At 44.7% G+C, this 17,055-nt stretch overlaps 1 protein-coding gene across 1 annotated transcript in view; it reads right to left on the bottom strand.

Annotated features, from left to right (window-relative positions):
* Positions 1 to 2,118, bottom strand: part of LG08H3orf70 (linkage group 08 C3orf70 homolog) — a 28,168-nt gene extending 26,050 nt beyond the window's left edge. The window contains exon 1 of the mRNA XM_048506070.1: positions 1,640 to 2,118. Coding sequence (XP_048362027.1) covers positions 1,640 to 1,838 — 199 coding nt within the window. The 5' untranslated portion in view covers positions 1,839 to 2,118. The remainder of the gene's footprint in view (positions 1 to 1,639) is intronic.
* Positions 2,119 to 17,055: the final 14,937 nt, after the last annotated feature.

A 17,055-nucleotide genomic window follows, 5' to 3' on the forward strand; every position in this document is an offset into this window, starting at 1 on the left:
CTAGAGAAGAGCAAGATCACATACATGAAAAGGTAAGGTCACCAAGTGAAAATACTGATGTGGATAGCCTAGCAATTTTGTTGGGGTCAGGCAGTTTTCAGAATGAGATTACAGCACCTTTCTAATTTGCAAAACAAGAATTAATTCCAAAACCAACTGAAAATTATGAAAAGTCATTACTTTAGTTTCTTGAGATAAGAACTGGGCTATTAGCCCACAGCACATTACTTTTTTTGACATTTTGTGAGGGGGTGAAAACCCATGGAAATTAGGATCAGAACAACAGTCCAGTGAAACGAGAAACAGAACTGCCCTTTCTTTGCTATAAGCAAACCTCATGTGTCTGTCTTTCAGTTTTCTGGTTTAGGATAATGCAATGGCCATTTTTAGTAGCGTAAATTTATTTTGTGCCTAGTCCCAGGTAGAGAAGTGAGTACATTTCAGTATAGTATGCCCATAGACATGGAAAGAAGACTGAAAGCATATTGTTTTATGTGTTTTCTGCTCCATGGCTTGCTCCACTCTGTTACCTTAGCCTATTGAAGATACAGATTAATTAATTAGGGACCTGGAACTTAGGAGGGAAAGGAAAATAGAAGAACCAAACAACCCTTATTATAAAAAAAATACATTTAAACAAAGCCATATTTATTTTAGCATATTTGGAAGTATTCTTCAAGCACAGACATGACATTAAATTCCATTTTGAACAGACTGAAAACTAGACAGCAACACTCATGCATCATGGCTCTACTCTCTGAGCATTGATTACAGACAGCACAGATTTTTTTTCAAGCCACAATGGATCAGCTACCCATCCTGCAAAGCATATGGCATTTCTCATCAAACCCAGGAGCTTGCTTTAATTACTACTATTTATATTGGCATGAGATTGTATGCAAGTTATGATAAGCCTCGGTGCAGGCTCCTGCAAGAAACTGTCGAGATTTCATTGCTTAATAAACCTGAAGGATGGGTCCATTTCCTGTCTGAACATCTGTACTTATGCATGGAATGTACAACTCCAGAGGTTGTTGTAGAGTGAAAGCGGAGAGGGAGCTCCTTGTCGCTGCCAAGGCAAAGGACGGAAACGCACGGGAGGGTTTTTCTGCCTTCGCCCCACACGCTGGGGAAAAGGAGGTGGCGGCGTTTCTGCCTCAGCTTGAACAGAGACAGGGGCGGGGGGCAGTGCGCTGCTCTGCTAGCCTCCCCGATTTTACCCGCTGGGTATTGCACAGCCGCGCAGCGCCTGCCCAAGCCCTTCTTAGCTTGTCCTTGTCAGAAACACGCAACCGATCTCTCTTCCCCGCGAGGGTGGATCAATCTCTCCGGCGTTCCGGGCGCCAGGCGATCAGTCACTATCGATCCCGTGTGCAATCCTGCCGCGGGCGAACAAACGCAGCGACGGCAAGAAGGGGGACAACCTCTCCAGGAAGGGGGGTCCATTCCGGCAGGATCGGAAGGCCGGACACGGAGACAGAACCCCCCCAGGCGGGAGCCTGACTGGCACTTCTTCTCACTCCCGGCCAGCGACCTGGCCAGAGGACCGCCCGCCCTCGCCCTCTCGCCCGCGCCAGCCGGGCACCCTCCCAGACCCGCCGCCCCCTCCCCTGGCCCCGTCCCCGTCCCCGGTACCTACAGTGGCACCAGCCCAGGTGGCAGCACCAGTGCAGGCGGAAGCAGCGCCCGTGGCTGTGCGTGGTGCACAGAGACAGCCCGTCGCAAGGCTGGAAGTCGGGTCTGCCGGCGCAGCTGCGGGCCAGCGCCTGAGCCTCGTCCAGCTTCTCGCTCTTCCCGGCCGGGCCTCCCAGCCCCGTGGCCGCAGCAGCCCCGCTCATCGCGCCGCCACCTGCAGCAGCAGCAGCAGCAGCAGCAGCCGCCCAGCAGGCACTCCCGCTCCCTCGCTGGCTGGCTTGGCTGGCTGGCTGGCGCGCACCCCGGGCGCAGCAGGGCGGAAAGCAGCGCCCGCCCAGGCGGCGTTGGGCAGCCGGGAGGGACAAGCGCCACGGGCCAGCCCGGCCCCGCCTGCAGCCAGCCTGGCCTCCCGCCCGGCTCCGCCCCTCCAGCGAGCGCGGGGGCGGGAGAGGGACCGAGAGAGGGGAAGCCCGCCGTGGGCGCTCCGCCAGACGCCTCGGCACTGGGGTGGGGCCGGCTGGGCGGGCTGCGCAATCTTCCCCGGGACGGGAAGCCTGGACCGCCTCGCCTCGCCTGCCTCTCTCCCTCCGCAGAGCCTGGATGCTGCTCGGCAGCCCCTGGGGCGACGGGGGGAGGCAGAAGGCCCCCACCCCCCTTCAGCAGTCGAGGCCTGGCTGGGGACTCCCCTTTACGAGGGACCCAGTTTCAAAGGAAGCGCACCTACCCAAGGGGAGGGAGAGGACGGTCTCCGCCAGGTTCCAGCTGACAACATTTCCCCCCCCCCCCGCCCGCCCTCCCTTTCCCCGGGCTGGAAGCTCTATCGGATGCACGGACGGCCGCTTGCAGCGCTGAGGCTGCCGAAGCCCTGGTGGGCGGGTTTTTACTGAGAGGCAACCATTTCTCTCTTGGCAACCCCCTGGCTCCATCTGGCAGAGACCAGCAGTTTCCCCCTTCCCTGCATTGCCTTCCCGTCCGGCTCCGGTCTCTCCACGCCCCTCTGGGCAGACCCTGCAGGCTTACAAGTATGCAACGTGGCAATACCGTACATCTGTTCTGTATTTCTCGATACGTAAAATAGCAGGAGGCATCGGGATGCGAGGGTCCGCGGCAGAGCAACTTGCGCTCTGTGCAAATAACAAGACTGTTGGGTTAGACTCAGAGCGAGCTGGCTACATAGCTCCTTGGTCTGTGGTACCTTGGTCAATTTCCCCTTATTTCCCCCGGGGATGACATTTCTGCTTCTGGATCAGTGGATGTGGAAGCTAAGGGAAATCAGAAGTGTGTGTAAAAGGCTATATAAAAAGGTCGTGCTAGTAAACTATTACTAAATTATTATTTGCCTCCTCCTGATTCTTTGGTGGCTTGCTACCTAACCTTAGGTCATCTCTGGTGCAAGGATGCCCCATTCTTTCTAGGTTTTTTGCACAAATCACATCCAGCCTAAACATCACATGCAAATCTCTCTTGCCATTAATTCCTCATTCCCTAAACAGTTTCCTACCTCGCCCCCAATCATCCTCTTTGCAAGAGTAAACAGATCTCAGGTTTTAAAAAGGTAAAACAACGCAGTTGCATTTTGCCATCACCTCACAACATGTACAGTTAAAACAGTTTTCTGCTTGCACATTCTAGTAAACAGACTGCAGGTACGCAGTCTTAAAATGTACTTGTGACCCTGAAGAGCCTTCTCAGTAAAGTCAAAAAACAAATGAATAACTAGAAATATAATAGCCTCCCATAAATATATCATCAGCTGGTGTATGCCAAAGTGTACCAGAAGTATTCAATCAGTGAAGTCAGTTGAAACAGCTACTGCATGAGAGTTGCAGGCAGATACAATTACTTCCCTTTTTATTTTTGCTTTGCAGCTAGCATTTGGTAAAATGGTCTATATTACTGCTGGTAAGAGGGTGCACAGGAATGTGGAAGGCAAAACAAAAAACTCAGATTACTAGAAAATCTTTGGGGCATATTATACTCATACAGAGTTTTCATCCTGGATGACACCTATGTTTCTTTCAGGATGGGACATGTGGTTCAAGGCAGGAGGATTTCAGAACTGGATAGCTTGAAATCCAGAAAAAAAATATCATCTGGAGAAAATACATCAAATGATTTTATACAGAGTATGTCATTCGGGGCCCTGATCTGGATGGCCTCAGTTAGCCTGATCTTGTCAGATCTCAGAAGCTAAGCAAAGCAGGGTTGGCCCTGGTTGGTACTTGGATGGGAGACCATAAAGTAATACCATGATCATTATGCAGAGGAAGGCAACAACAAACCACCTCCGTTAGTCTCTTGCCTTGACAATCCTGGGTACCCATAAAAAGGCTGCAACTTGACAGCACTTTATATACCCATGTAGTTTTGATGGTGATCTTTCTCACAGGACTTGGGTAATGGGACTTTCCTTGCTGGTAGACTCCTCCCCCTCAAACCTCAAGCAGCTTCTTCCTAACAATCTAGTAAACCAATGCTTGGGGCCAGCATCATGGGAAAACCTTGGCCTCTCGTTAACTGTTAATAGAATGCTAAGGCAACTGCTTGGCTACTGCATGAAACAAGATGCTGGACAAGATGGACCACTGGTTTGATCCCGTAGGGCTCTTTTGTGTACTTAACAGTGGGCCACTCAAAAGATACACAAACCTTTGTTGCATGCTGCAACGAACCAAGATGCCAACTCTTGGTTTGTTGCAGGAGCAGCAGTGGCGTAGTGGTTAAGAGCAGGTGCATTCTAATCTGGAAGAACTGGGTCTGATTCCCCGCTCTGCCGCTGAGCTGTGGAGGCTTATCTGGGGAATTCAGATTAGCCTGTGCATTCCAATACACACCAGCTGGGTGACCTTGGGCTAGTCACAGCTTTTCAGAGCTCTTAAATTCCCACCTACCTCACAGGGTGTTTGTTGTGAGGGGGGAAGGGCAAGGAGATTGTAAGCCCCTTTGAGTCTCCTTACAGGAGAGAAAGGGGGGATATAAATCCAAACTCTTCTTCTTCTCTTCTCTGTCCTCATGTTCACACGAGCAATACTATTGCAGGACCTGCAAATGTCAGTCATGCATGTCATTTTGGGCTTTTCCTATTGCTCCAGTGTGGTAAATGCTGTCATGTTTCAGTACTACCCTTCTGCACTCTTCATAGGAAAAACAGGAAACAATATATAGTCTCAAATCAGACATTAGAAATGGTGATGTTCAGAAACCACCATGATCACATTTCAACATACTTTTCCTTATCTGCAATTCATGATTCTACGGAAGAAAAATATCAAAGGGAGACTCTGTCATGAAACTGCTGCATTAGAATGGATCAAGTAGTTTGAGCTCCTAAGGATGCAGTAAACAAAGGGATTCCTTAGACATTACAGATACTAACTAGTTTAGCAAAACTAGGACGACGGTGTGTGTTAACACCAATGACTCTTTTGTGAATGGTCTCTGTACTTTTTTGGATGGCACTTGAATTTCACATTATTACATCTCACCTTGTACTTCGTGCAATTCACGGCCATTCAGACCCTGCTGTTTACAACTTTTAGAAAATATTCGCCTCATGAGGACCTTCTACATGCATCTAATGAAGTGGGCTGTGATCCAGGAACATTTTATGCTAGAAGAAAAATATGCTAGGCTATAGGGTGCCATAAGACTCCTGCTTATTTTGCTGCTGGAGATTTGGTACTGTGTCTTGGATGACACGTCCATATGCTATTAAAACCACTGAAGCTTATGTAGAAACACGGTAATGTCAATGAAAATGCAAATGCAGGAATGATTAGGGAACCAGGAAGATGCATCCACATTTAGAATATTGTGAACTGCTCGTATTACCCACTGTGAAACAATAATACAGCTGAAGAAACTGAAAGCAGGAGAAACTGAGACTCAGTTAAGCAAATAACTGCTCACATGACTTGTAATTGTTACATAGAGACTGTACAGGTTGTTCACACTTTTCTTTCAAGGTTCAAAAAGAGGGTGACCTATTTGTGAATGAGTAGTGACCAGTCATAAAATCACTCCATGTAGACTGAAGCACTCTTCCTTCTGAGAATATCTACCTAAACTCTTGAATGCCACAACAACTTTTAAATTCCCTTTTTAATAATGAGGAACGGTCTGTTCTATATTTCTTTAAATGATAGATTGGTACTCTGTACAGCCAATGACCTTGAGTCTAGGAAATGGTTTTGACGAAATGCACTGTCTTATCATATGGAGAGTTAAAAAAAGAGATTGGCTGATGGATACATGCATATAAAATATCCCTACAGGCAGGCCTGGCATCAATGAGAGCTGCCAGTGGGTCCACTTCTCCCTCCCTGGTTTCCCCTTCATAGCTTGCTTCCTACACACAGGAGTTACTTTTGGCACTCTGACACTAGTCTTTTCCACTCCTTAGGTTTATAGCTTATGCCAGCAATCAATTCCCCTCATCATCAGCACATGAGGTAGTGTTTTTTTAGCTTTGTTTTTGTCGCTGGGGGAGGAATGTTCAAAGGTGGTTGGTTGGCAGCGGCAGCGGTATTCTGCCATTCATAAGTGGACCTCTGACCAATTTTCAGTGCAGGAATACTGTAAAAGACTGGTTGGATATATTGGTTGGACAAAGATTGGTTGGATATTTTCAGAATCTGGACTCTGAATTGGTAATTTAGCAGAGAGCATGTGCATAATATCTGCATGTGCAGGAACAAAATAACTCAAAGCCTTTTTATGCATGCAAACTAATATGATTCCTTTATTGTACTTCATTTCTGGATAGGAACTCCATTACTGGATAGGATTGAGCAGTGGTTCTCAACCTTCCTAATGCCATGACCCTTTAATACAGTTCCTCATGTTGTGGTGACCCCCAACCCTAACATTTATCCCTTTTACAGATGGAGAACACTGATGCAGAAAGTCTTAGGCGACCCCTGTGAAAGGGTCATTTGACCCCCAAAGGTTGAGAACCACTGGGATAGAATAAATATTTTTTCCTAATCTAGTCTAACTAACGAGGATGGAGAGAGATACAGGACATGCGCCCTGCCCTCATGCAAGATGGAGAAGTGGTGGGAAGAGAAAGGTTTAAAAGGCAGAAGGACGTTTCCCTGAGAGAAACAATCTACACATCAAAGGGATAGTGTCTGAGCAGTAGAGAAAGGATGCCCAGTGCGTTGACCTCTCCATCTCTCTGACCTGCTAGTCAAGTCCCTCTCTGAAGTCTGAGGTTGAGAGTGCAAAGTTCTTCACTTCTTACACCCGCTGGTGTCTCTTGACTCAGTCAATCAGATTCATCTTCTTTCTTAGATCTTCAGATTGAATTCTAGGGAGTGGCTTGGTAAGAACATCTGCAATTTTGTCTCCTATTGAACCGTTATCATCAGCTTGACAAATTCTTCTCTGTGCAGCTTTCCAACCATTATGTCAATGTGCTTGGTGTGCAATATTTACATATTCTTGCTTAGATAGGGATATTCAGTTCTGATTGTCTTCATGTATTTCTGTGGGATGTGATACATCTATTCCCAGGTCTGTCAGTAGCTGCTATAGCCACCATACCTCTTGACAACCTTATGCTGCTGATACGTATTCAACTTCTATGTTAGATAATGCCACTGTGTCCTGTTTCTTACTTGACCAGCCTCACCTGCATAGAAAAATATGTTACGTTCGATAGATTCTCTTCCTTTTACATCTCCTCCCCAGTCTGAGTCTACACATGCCACTAGCTTAGGACTGTCATTAGCTGTCAACTTAAGTTTATAGTGAGCAGTGCCCTTCAGATGCTTCACGTCTCTCTTAATAACATTCCAGTCTTTGTTAGTTGGTGATGCAGTCTTTTATTTTAAAATGAAATTCAAAAGCAATCCATGATTTTGATTATCCCAATAAATCAGACTTTTTTCAGTTGCTTCTGTTTTGATTCTTTTTCTAATGAACTACTGTGGTCCACGAGATCTAATTTTTCAATTGTTAAGTGTTAACCAAACGTTCTTCCTCATGTCAATAACAAAATACTATTCCACCCAATATTTGTCAGACTTTGCACTGGTTTTCCTAAGCATGTGCTGTATTGGAATGGAATAGTGATCAGTGGAAGAACCTCTCAATTATGATAGCGTTAGAGATTAACCTTTATGTTAAGGTTTTTAAAAATTAATCACTCAGCCTTAATATAGGGTCCAGTTTGCTATCTTGAGCAAGTCACTATAGCTTTGTTTATCCTACCTCTCAGGGATCTTTAACTTGTAACCAGCCCTGACTACAGATGTGACATCCTCCCCTAAATGAACTCATATACACATGAAGCTGCCTTTTATGGAGTCCAACCACCTATCAAGTCAGTGGCAGGTGCCCTCTCTAGGGTCTCATGTGAAGGTCTTTCACATCACTTATTTCAAGAGTCTGTTAACTAGAGATGCTGGGGACCGAACCATGTACTTTCTCCATTCAGAACTGAAGCCCTACCACTGAGTCACAGCCTCTCATAAGCTTGTTTTGTGAAGCAGAGCCATGTGTATATGCTGTGTGTGGGAGGGTTGCCTTTGTTAATTCTGAATGTTTAGTTAGTATAATGAAATTATTATTGAAAGCTAGTATATAGCTTAATTCTTTGAAGAAACACTTTAGCCCTTTTAACGTGATCAAAATTAATTACTGACCTTTGTAAAAGAAAGCTTGTCACTGTTAATCTATACCAAAATCTTCCCATGGAATAAAATTATCAGAACTATTCATTTAACTGGAATGTTGTATGTAAATGATGTTGTCTATATGTAGAAGGCTAAGCTGGATGACCAATGGATCATCTACCTTAATTGTTCTGCAGTTCTAATATACTTCTAACCAGGGTAAAGCTGATGCCAATTACTGAGTGCTGAGAATTGTTCTTTCTCTCACTGATTATTTTGCCACTTGATATGTGCCTAGAAACTGCTAGGATTGAGTTCTCATTATAATAGCTTACTACTTATAGAATTGCTGCACAGTGATTCTTTCTGGGGAGAATTCTAATGTTCACAAATATTATTTCACCAATACTGAGACTAGACCCTTTTGTGGACCTAGAAAGAACTATGAATGCCAATTAATTGGATAACATTTGGCTTTCTCTAGTTTTATATAATTTTTCTTCCTTTGGTAATTTAACACTGAAGGGAAAAACTACTTTCTGTGGGGGGAAAGCTTTTGCAATGTTAATTACATATGAATTGAATAAAATGGCTTGGTGATTTCTAGCTTATTACTGTATTGATTTATTTTGTTTTGAAATATATGGGATTGGATCCAGAACAGTGTTTCTGCAGGCACAAGGATTTTTGCCTGCAAAGCACAAGTTTCCTGACTTCTTACTTCCACAGTAGCGTGAAATACTCCTCATAATCTGGTTCTTGGGTGTCCCCTGTTTTCCAGGAGAAGAAATTTTGGCGACAGAGGTGGTGGTGGAGGGGAGTATTTCTGGCTGCCACAGTGGGGTTTAGGAAGTCTCATTTTGCACACAGAAACTCTTGTGTCCACAGAAATGCTGTTCTGGGTTCAGGCCAACTTCCATACCACAAGCATTCTCAGGTTGCTTTGTAGATAGTATAGGAAGCAACAAATAGAAGATCCAGGGCAAACAAACAAATAGTTAAACAAAAATAAGATTTATTAAGGAAGATATAACAAAAAATGTAAAAAAAGTAGCATGATATCATCTACTTACTGAATATGTTAAAATGTATATGTCAGTGTAGGGCTCTAGAGTTATTGAATTTACCTCTGTAATTAATGCAGTGAAAACAGACTCCAATGCATACTTTCTTGGGATAAAACCCAATTTAATTTATTTATGCACTGTTTGGTTTCTTCATCTTGAAAGCTTCACCAGAAGCTTTGTTATGCTAGGAGTTTATGGATTTTCAGTATATTGATAAATAAATAAATCCAGTGGGATTTATTTCCAAGTTAGCACATGTCGGATTGGGCGGCATGAAAACAAAATTCTGATTCATCTGAGCAGTACCATAGAATCTACCTTTAAAACTGTCAGGGGCTATAGTCACTCCCTTTCCGCCCCCTGCAAACCCCACATGTATTTCTTTCTGAGGAGCATGGCAAACCTGAATGGTAGTGCTGTGCAGCTCCTGCAGCCTCTAGGCTGATCCCCAGGGTCTTACATTAATTTTTGCTCCAAAAGATGCTAGGACTTATTTTCAGGGGATGTCTTATTTTTTCCCATGATTTTGCACCGCCCACATGACCAGATCAGCTGAGCCGGGGAATCTGTAACTAGGGCTCATTTTTGGAGTAGGGCTTATATTTCAAGCATTCTCCAAAAATCCCAAAAAATCATGCAAGGGTTTATTTTCGGGGTAGCACTTATTTTCGGAGAAACAGGGTATGTGCCTTTAAGTGTTTGAACTGATGGGCAGAGTTAAGAGACCTAGGAAAAGCAGTTGGAACTGAGACCTGAGGGAGTTGAGACTGACAGCTTCTGGTTTGCTGAACAGTTCTCTATAATTAATGCAGCTGAAAACAGACTCCAATGCATACTTTCTTGGGATAAAACTCAATTTAGAAACACAATTTCATACTGGTAGATTCTGCACAGCAAATGTATAATTGGTTGCAGTCGTTAATATAAAGGAACCTGTTTTCCTTTTTCCCATTCAATTGCATGCCGTGCAGGCAGCAATTGGAGCCCATGGAAACAATCTGGGTTGCTTTTGTGCCTTTGTATGGAGATGCTTCTCTCTCTCTTTTTAATTTCCTGCAACACATGTGTAGCTGCACAGAAATGAACCCCTGCAGCCATGCCAATCATCCCACAATACAATTGTCTGCACCAGTGTAAGAACATAAGAAAGAGTCTGCTGGATCAGACCAGAGTCCATCTAGTCCATCACTCTGCTACTCGCAGTGGCCCACCAGGTGCCTTTGGGAGCTCACCTGCAGGATGTGAAAGCAATGGCCTTCTGCTGCTGCTGCTCCTGAGCACCTGGTCTGAGCACCTGTGTAGCTAGCTGCACATGTGCAAAACGCAAACATTTTTCAAAAGAAAAAGGGACCTCCCTGCAATGGCAGAGCAATAATTAACATGTTGCTGTGGATTGGTCATACTCACTGCCACGGGGAGAAAACATGCTTGGGGGACTTTGTACCCCTGTGGGACCCTCAGAGAATCTGCACACAACCTGTTGGGAGACTTACACAGAGTGGTAGGCAGGTGGATTCTTCATGATGGTGGACAGCATGATGGAACGGTGGGAAATAAAGCAGCTCCTGCCTGGCCATTCACACAGGAGTGGTTCCAACCTGAGATTTTGCAAAAGGATTGCTGGTTTAGTGATTTTGAAAAATCTGGATTGAGGGAAATAAAACGGGGCAAACTCATTTTTGGGGCAGAACCTGTGCGAAGTCCCCCTGCAAAATAGTTTGTATTTCGCCCTACACCCATTATATTTGCCCTGTGTGGAATTGGCTATTGTTAGCTGTAAATAAACCTGTTTTAAACCACTATAGTTGTTCTGCCATCCATCCCAACAGCCTCCACTGCTGGCTGATCCCACACAGATGGCAGTGATATCTGGCAACTCTCCCTGACTGCCATTAGATGAGCAGGGGAGTGGAAGTGAGGCAATGCCAGCTGTGGATAGCTGGGTGGCCATTTGAGACCAGAAGGACAGGCAATCTCTGGAGACTCCCTGCCCAGCAGGTCAAAGACAACCCTGGGAAATATAGGTTGGGCCTCAGTCCTGACAGAAGGGCAAGAAGAAGTTGTTAAAGACTGGAAGTGAAATGGCAGGAGTTAGAAGGCAGACGGATGACGTCCAATTGTCCAGGGGACCAGCTACTGAAGGGACTTGAATGTATTGATGGGAGGATGGAGAAGTTCTGTCTTAGGATCTCCTTTATAAGGCCTGCCTGGAAAGAGTCAAGGAGGAAAACAGGGTTACCAGCACAGGGGTGGGAAATTCTGGAAGACCTGGAGGTGGAGCGGGTAGGGTTTTGGAAAGAAAGAGACCTCACAGGGGTATAATGCCGTAAAGTCCACATTTACAGGGCTGGAGGATCAGTTGAAATGGGCTTCTCCCAGTGACGTAGATGCCACTGGGACATGTGGGGACAGGTGCCCCTGGTGCACGCCAATTAATCATGTGAGGGGGCAAAATGCCCCCCATGTGACTATGCCACTGAGCCTAGAAGCAGGGAGCAGGAAGCAGCACGGCTGGGGCTGGAGCATTCCAGCTGTGGCTGCGCCACTTCCCACTCCTAGCTGAGGCTGGAGGCTGGAGTGCCCCTCTCTCTTTGAGCAAAAGAAAAGTGAGCAAAAGGAGCAAAACATTTTTCTTAGCAAAAAAACAAACAAAAAAAACACAGAGGCTGCAGTCCCTGAGCCAGGGAGGCAGGCAGGGAAGGGCTTTCGCCAGCCCAGAAATCAGGCTGGGCTGCTGCTGGGCCCAGGAGGGGGGAAGGCAGCACCCCGGGCCCAGGAGGTAAGTGCGGTGTGGGGGCGGCACAGGAGTGGCACAGGGGCGCATGAGGGGCGGAAAATTCAGAGTCCACCATGGGCTCCATTTTTGCCAGCTACACCTCTGGCTACTCCATATTAATGCCTACCCCATGGCAGTGATTGCAGCAAAGAAATCACACTTTCCCTTGCCCACTGCTATCCATTGATGTTATTTTACTTCTTGGCTTGAGAAGAAAGTAGATTTCTTGGCAACTTGTTGCGATCACTTTGCAAAGTTATTTGTGAATAAAATTGTTTACATTCACTCATATGTGGACTTGACATTAATTATAAATTCATTGAAATTTCCAGAATGTGTCATGTTTATATGGATGTTTTTCTGTTGTTGAAAGTTGAGGACGTGGATAGAATACTTGGAAATCTGAGAATTGCCACAAGTCCACCAAAAAAGGACATGTCTGTTTAATGAAGGACTTGCCCAATGAATGAGACAGAGAAGGATTTGTATCTATGACTTCAAAAGAAGCCAGTGCTGAAGTAATTTCTTGAAAAAAATCTAAATAACCATCAGATAATATATTGTTTATTTACATTATTTATTGAGTTGTGGCACTCAAGATGGATTATTCACAGAGACCCAGTACAGTCAACAAAATGGGACATTAAATAATCAGTGCTTTAAGATTTTGGAAGCCTGGAACCACCAGAAAGAACTGGAGCTTAGCATAAGTATTAACAAGACACTTTAAGTGGTCCAAAAATTACATAATAGGAATCTACTTACAGTAAGCTATATTTAGCAGTATAAGCCCCAGTCTCTAATCTTTTATCCAAGTAAGTTTGTGAACTATTTTGTACAGTATAACCCTATCACCTGCACAGAAAAGCCCTCTTGCTTAATTCAATTTTGCAGTATGTGATAAGCTAGGAGAGTGGGAACTTTCTGATCTCCTCAGACAGACCGTTGCATAAGATGGTAGCCATAATGGTGAAAGCATGCATAAAGTCTGTTGCTGATTTTATCCTTTTGCACACTGGTATCTGGAGAAGCCCCTGCTGACATAAGCAAAGCTGTGGGGCGCAGGGGTGGGGTAGGGTGGAGGGCCAGGGGGGCGCCCAGTGCAGGCGTTGTCCCCGGGCGCCATTTTCCCCGATACGCCTCTGCTACAGTGTTTGCAGAATGGGAGTGATATGCATGTTCTTCTATCTCTTGCTAATAGCCAAGCCATGGCTTTCCTGGGTCAGCTGAAATGTAGGAATTGAAATTTAGGAATTGATTTTGAGGAGAAACCAATGTACAGTGATGACAGTAGTTCAGTCTCGACGTTAATATGATGTGGGTCCAAGTGGCCAGGTCAGCCGTATGAAGGTAAGGGACTATTCTACAAGCTGAATTGGTAGAAAGCATTTTTTCAGCTGCACCAACTTGTCCAGTATAACCTCAAGACTTTAACTGAGTCAACAAAGATCAGTTCAACTCCATCATAAATTAGAAGAACTGTGCCCTTCAAGAACTCCACCTTCCCAACCAGAGTTACCTCTGTTTTTTCAGGGTTTAGTTTCAATTTGTTCACTTTTAGCTGGAAGCTCAGCTGCCAGGCAGCGTTTCAGGACTACTACTGTATTACCAGGAGATTTGGATAAGGATATAGATACGCTCTGTCTCACCAAAAGATAAAACCAGAACTGTACATTAATCTGCCATTTCCTGGACTTTCTTTGTTGTAGAATGCTCCACTTGGGTCCTGGTGCCTACCTAGTTCTACCCAGTTCTGTCCCCAAGGCACTAGGACCCAAGCAGAGCATTCTAGAGCAAAGAAGGTCCAGGAAACGATGGGTTAATATAAAATTCTGGTTTTAACTTACGGTGAGACAGAGTATACTTGAGTATTATCAGCATGTGGATGACAAACAACCCCCAATCTACTGTTTAATAAACTTTTTTTTTGTTCACACTGCCTAGATTCTTCACTTCTCAGATTTGGCCACACACTGGGGCATGCCATTAATAAAGAGAGGACTACCTGGGGGCAGGGAGGGTGCTGAGATTAACTAGGGAATTGTCATCTACAGATTAGAGGAGAAATTCCTGCTGGAGATTTCGGGAGTGAGAACTGGGGAGAAAGTGGGTTTAGGGATGGAGGAGCAGAGACCACAGGCCAATGCTATAGAGACCACGCTGGGAGGAGCTGCCGTGCCAGGGAAAATTATCTCTGTAGTCTGGAGACAAGTTGTAATTCTGGGAGATCTCTGGGACCCATATTTATTTATTTATTTATTTATTTATAAATAGGAAAGCCATGGCTTTCCTGGGTCAGCTGAAATGGAAAGGGCTTTGGAAGATGTAGTCCAGAGGATCCCAATATGGGATCAGAGGATGCCAATATGGAGGTTGGCCAAGCCTCCTCCTCCTCCTCCTCATCCAGAGGATGCCAATATGGAGGTTGGCATTCCATGCTGGTGGCCGGGGGGGGAACCTAAGGGAGTGAAAGATCCCTGGAAGGGACATCCCGCCTATGGCAAACATGCATAGCGCCACACACCATGCTGTGACAACCAGTGAGACAGATTCTTCAGGTGCTGCTTAGTGAGCAGTGGAGCTGTCAAACCAGGTTCTGCCTTTCACTGTGAGCCTCTCCTTGGGTCCACAGCCTTCTCTGCTGTCTTCTAATGTTTTGCTCCTTTTGCTCACTTTTAGCTGCTTTGCTTGATAAGTAAGCAAGCCTCTCCCTGCTCTGCAAGCCTCGAGAGAAATAATGTTTTGTTTTTACCTCAGGCATCTTGGCCTTTTAGCGGGAGTCAGAATATGCCCTCAGATTGATTTGCAATTGCTGTGTATCCTGAGATTCAGTATCTTACCAAACCCAGTCCTGTGTTTGTTCTGTTCTGCTTCACAGTGTTTCCCTTTGGTGTGCTCTGAGGTTTGGACAGCCATCCTGATGCACACATCTCTGTTGCTTTCCCTTTGGTCTTTGCCTTTTGGATTATTTGCTGCCTTGACATTTGGACTATTGCCTTAAGAACTGAGCCTTTGCTTTGTCTGGAATGCTGCACCAATACATAGCTTTTACCCCTGCTTCAATCTCTTTCGCTAACTCTTTAAATTCTTACCTCCCCTTTTGGATCAATGATTGTTGTGCAGCCTGTGTGGGCATTTGGAACACTTATTTCGGGCAGCATGAAGAGAGAGCACGAGTCCTTCCAGGGTCCTGTGGTGGACGGGCTAAAGGGAAGTTTGCCTTCATCCCAATGAGAAAGAGAGATTTGGGGTGGGGTGGTGCCTGCCTGTGTGCATCTCCTGACCCCAATTTTAACTTCATCTATTTTGCTAGGGGACATCTCTTCTTTACAGTTTAGCATGCCATAATTATGTTATCGAATGGGAAGGGAATTTTTCCTGCCAGTTGCCCCTGCAATTTTATTGTGGTCCTGTAGGTTGTAAACATATCTGGCTGCTTGTTGTGGTAATCTTTTTGTGTTTTTCCCTTTCTTCTCATGTATGGACTAGGGCCATGCTGGCAGGGGCTGATGAGAATTGTAGTCCATAACATCTGGAGTGCCAAAGGTTCGCCACCACTGGACTAGGGTGAGTGGGCTTATGGGCCAGCTGTCTTCAATTGTTTCTAAGATGAATACATCTTAATATCTTGAAAAGATAACTACTAATTGAAAAAACAGTTCCAGCAGATTCATATTTCCGCCACAACTTGGTCCCAGAAAGAGCATTCAAATACTTAGTTACACAAGTAACTTCTATGTACAAAGTAAATGAAACTGCACACTGAATATAATAAAGGTTCTTTGAAGAGGTTCTTTCTCCCTCTATACTAGTCATCTTTTTGAGAAAGGCCTGAATTACTGTATCTTCTGGTGCTTTCTGAAGTAATAAAAGTCATCAAGTTTTTTGAAGGGTAGTGGATATGTCTAGTTGAAAGATAAGAATAAGACAGCAGCATTGATGGAGACTAAGGTCTGGTTCACATATTTAGGGTCATGAGGCAGCAGATCGCTGTATGGACTACACCAATTTAATTTATTCATTTATTACACTTATATCCCATCAATCTGCCACAGGACTCAATTTAGACTGCAGGGAGTGGATTCTAGTGATGAATGTTCTTTGGCATTACAAAAACATCATGCAAATAGAAAAGTAGCATCACAAAGAGAAAGATTTGAACTTGTTGTATTGGTTTCTGTTTGCTGCCAGCTTTTAAACATAGGGGAATTACCTCCCAAATGTAATCCCTCCCTGGCTATCTGAAGTGGTACAATCCCCTCTACCACAAAATTTCTACCTAATTTTTATGCATTCCTGAACCAGTTCTCAGATTCACTGGTAGAAATCACCCAGATGTTATCTGATCTTAATCTCACTTTTCATGTAGATAATACTGATAAAGGGAACAGAAAGTGTATGCCAGTGTGATGATGAAATTGCTTAGAGGTTACATTCTACCTGCAGGCTTTGGGAAGGAAGATGAGCGAGCTGTATATATAGGAACGTTAGAGTAGGTTTCAAGCAGTGTTGCAAATTCTTTATGAGCAGAAAATTAAGGAAAAATCCTGTTTTTAAAGGGAGCCTATTATCTCATGCCAGTCTTAGCATTATGGTATAGCTAGGTAATTGGACATCCTTTCCTGGGAGTAAATAGTAAGAAGCATATGGGTGAGAACGAATTCAATCTGTGAAGTCAGGTTTTTGTTAGATCAACCTAATTGTAACTCACAGCATGAACAGAAAAATCTGTCAGTCATCCCTAAGCATGTGGCATTATAAGAGAGTTGCTCTTAAGGACAGGTTTCATTGTGGTGTGTGTGTGTGTGTGTGTGTGGGGGGGGTAATAGATACAATTAATTAGTTAGAGCAAGTTACAGCCAGGGCAAAGATATTAAACTACAAGGGATTCATTTTACGTTCCATCATTAAGTATTTTGCAAAACAGGCATGATTTTAACCTTCCTTGTCAAGGCCA

This window comes from Sphaerodactylus townsendi, linkage group LG08 (genome assembly GCF_021028975.2).
Source record: "Sphaerodactylus townsendi isolate TG3544 linkage group LG08, MPM_Stown_v2.3, whole genome shotgun sequence".
Taxonomy (NCBI): domain Eukaryota; kingdom Metazoa; phylum Chordata; class Lepidosauria; order Squamata; family Sphaerodactylidae; genus Sphaerodactylus; species Sphaerodactylus townsendi.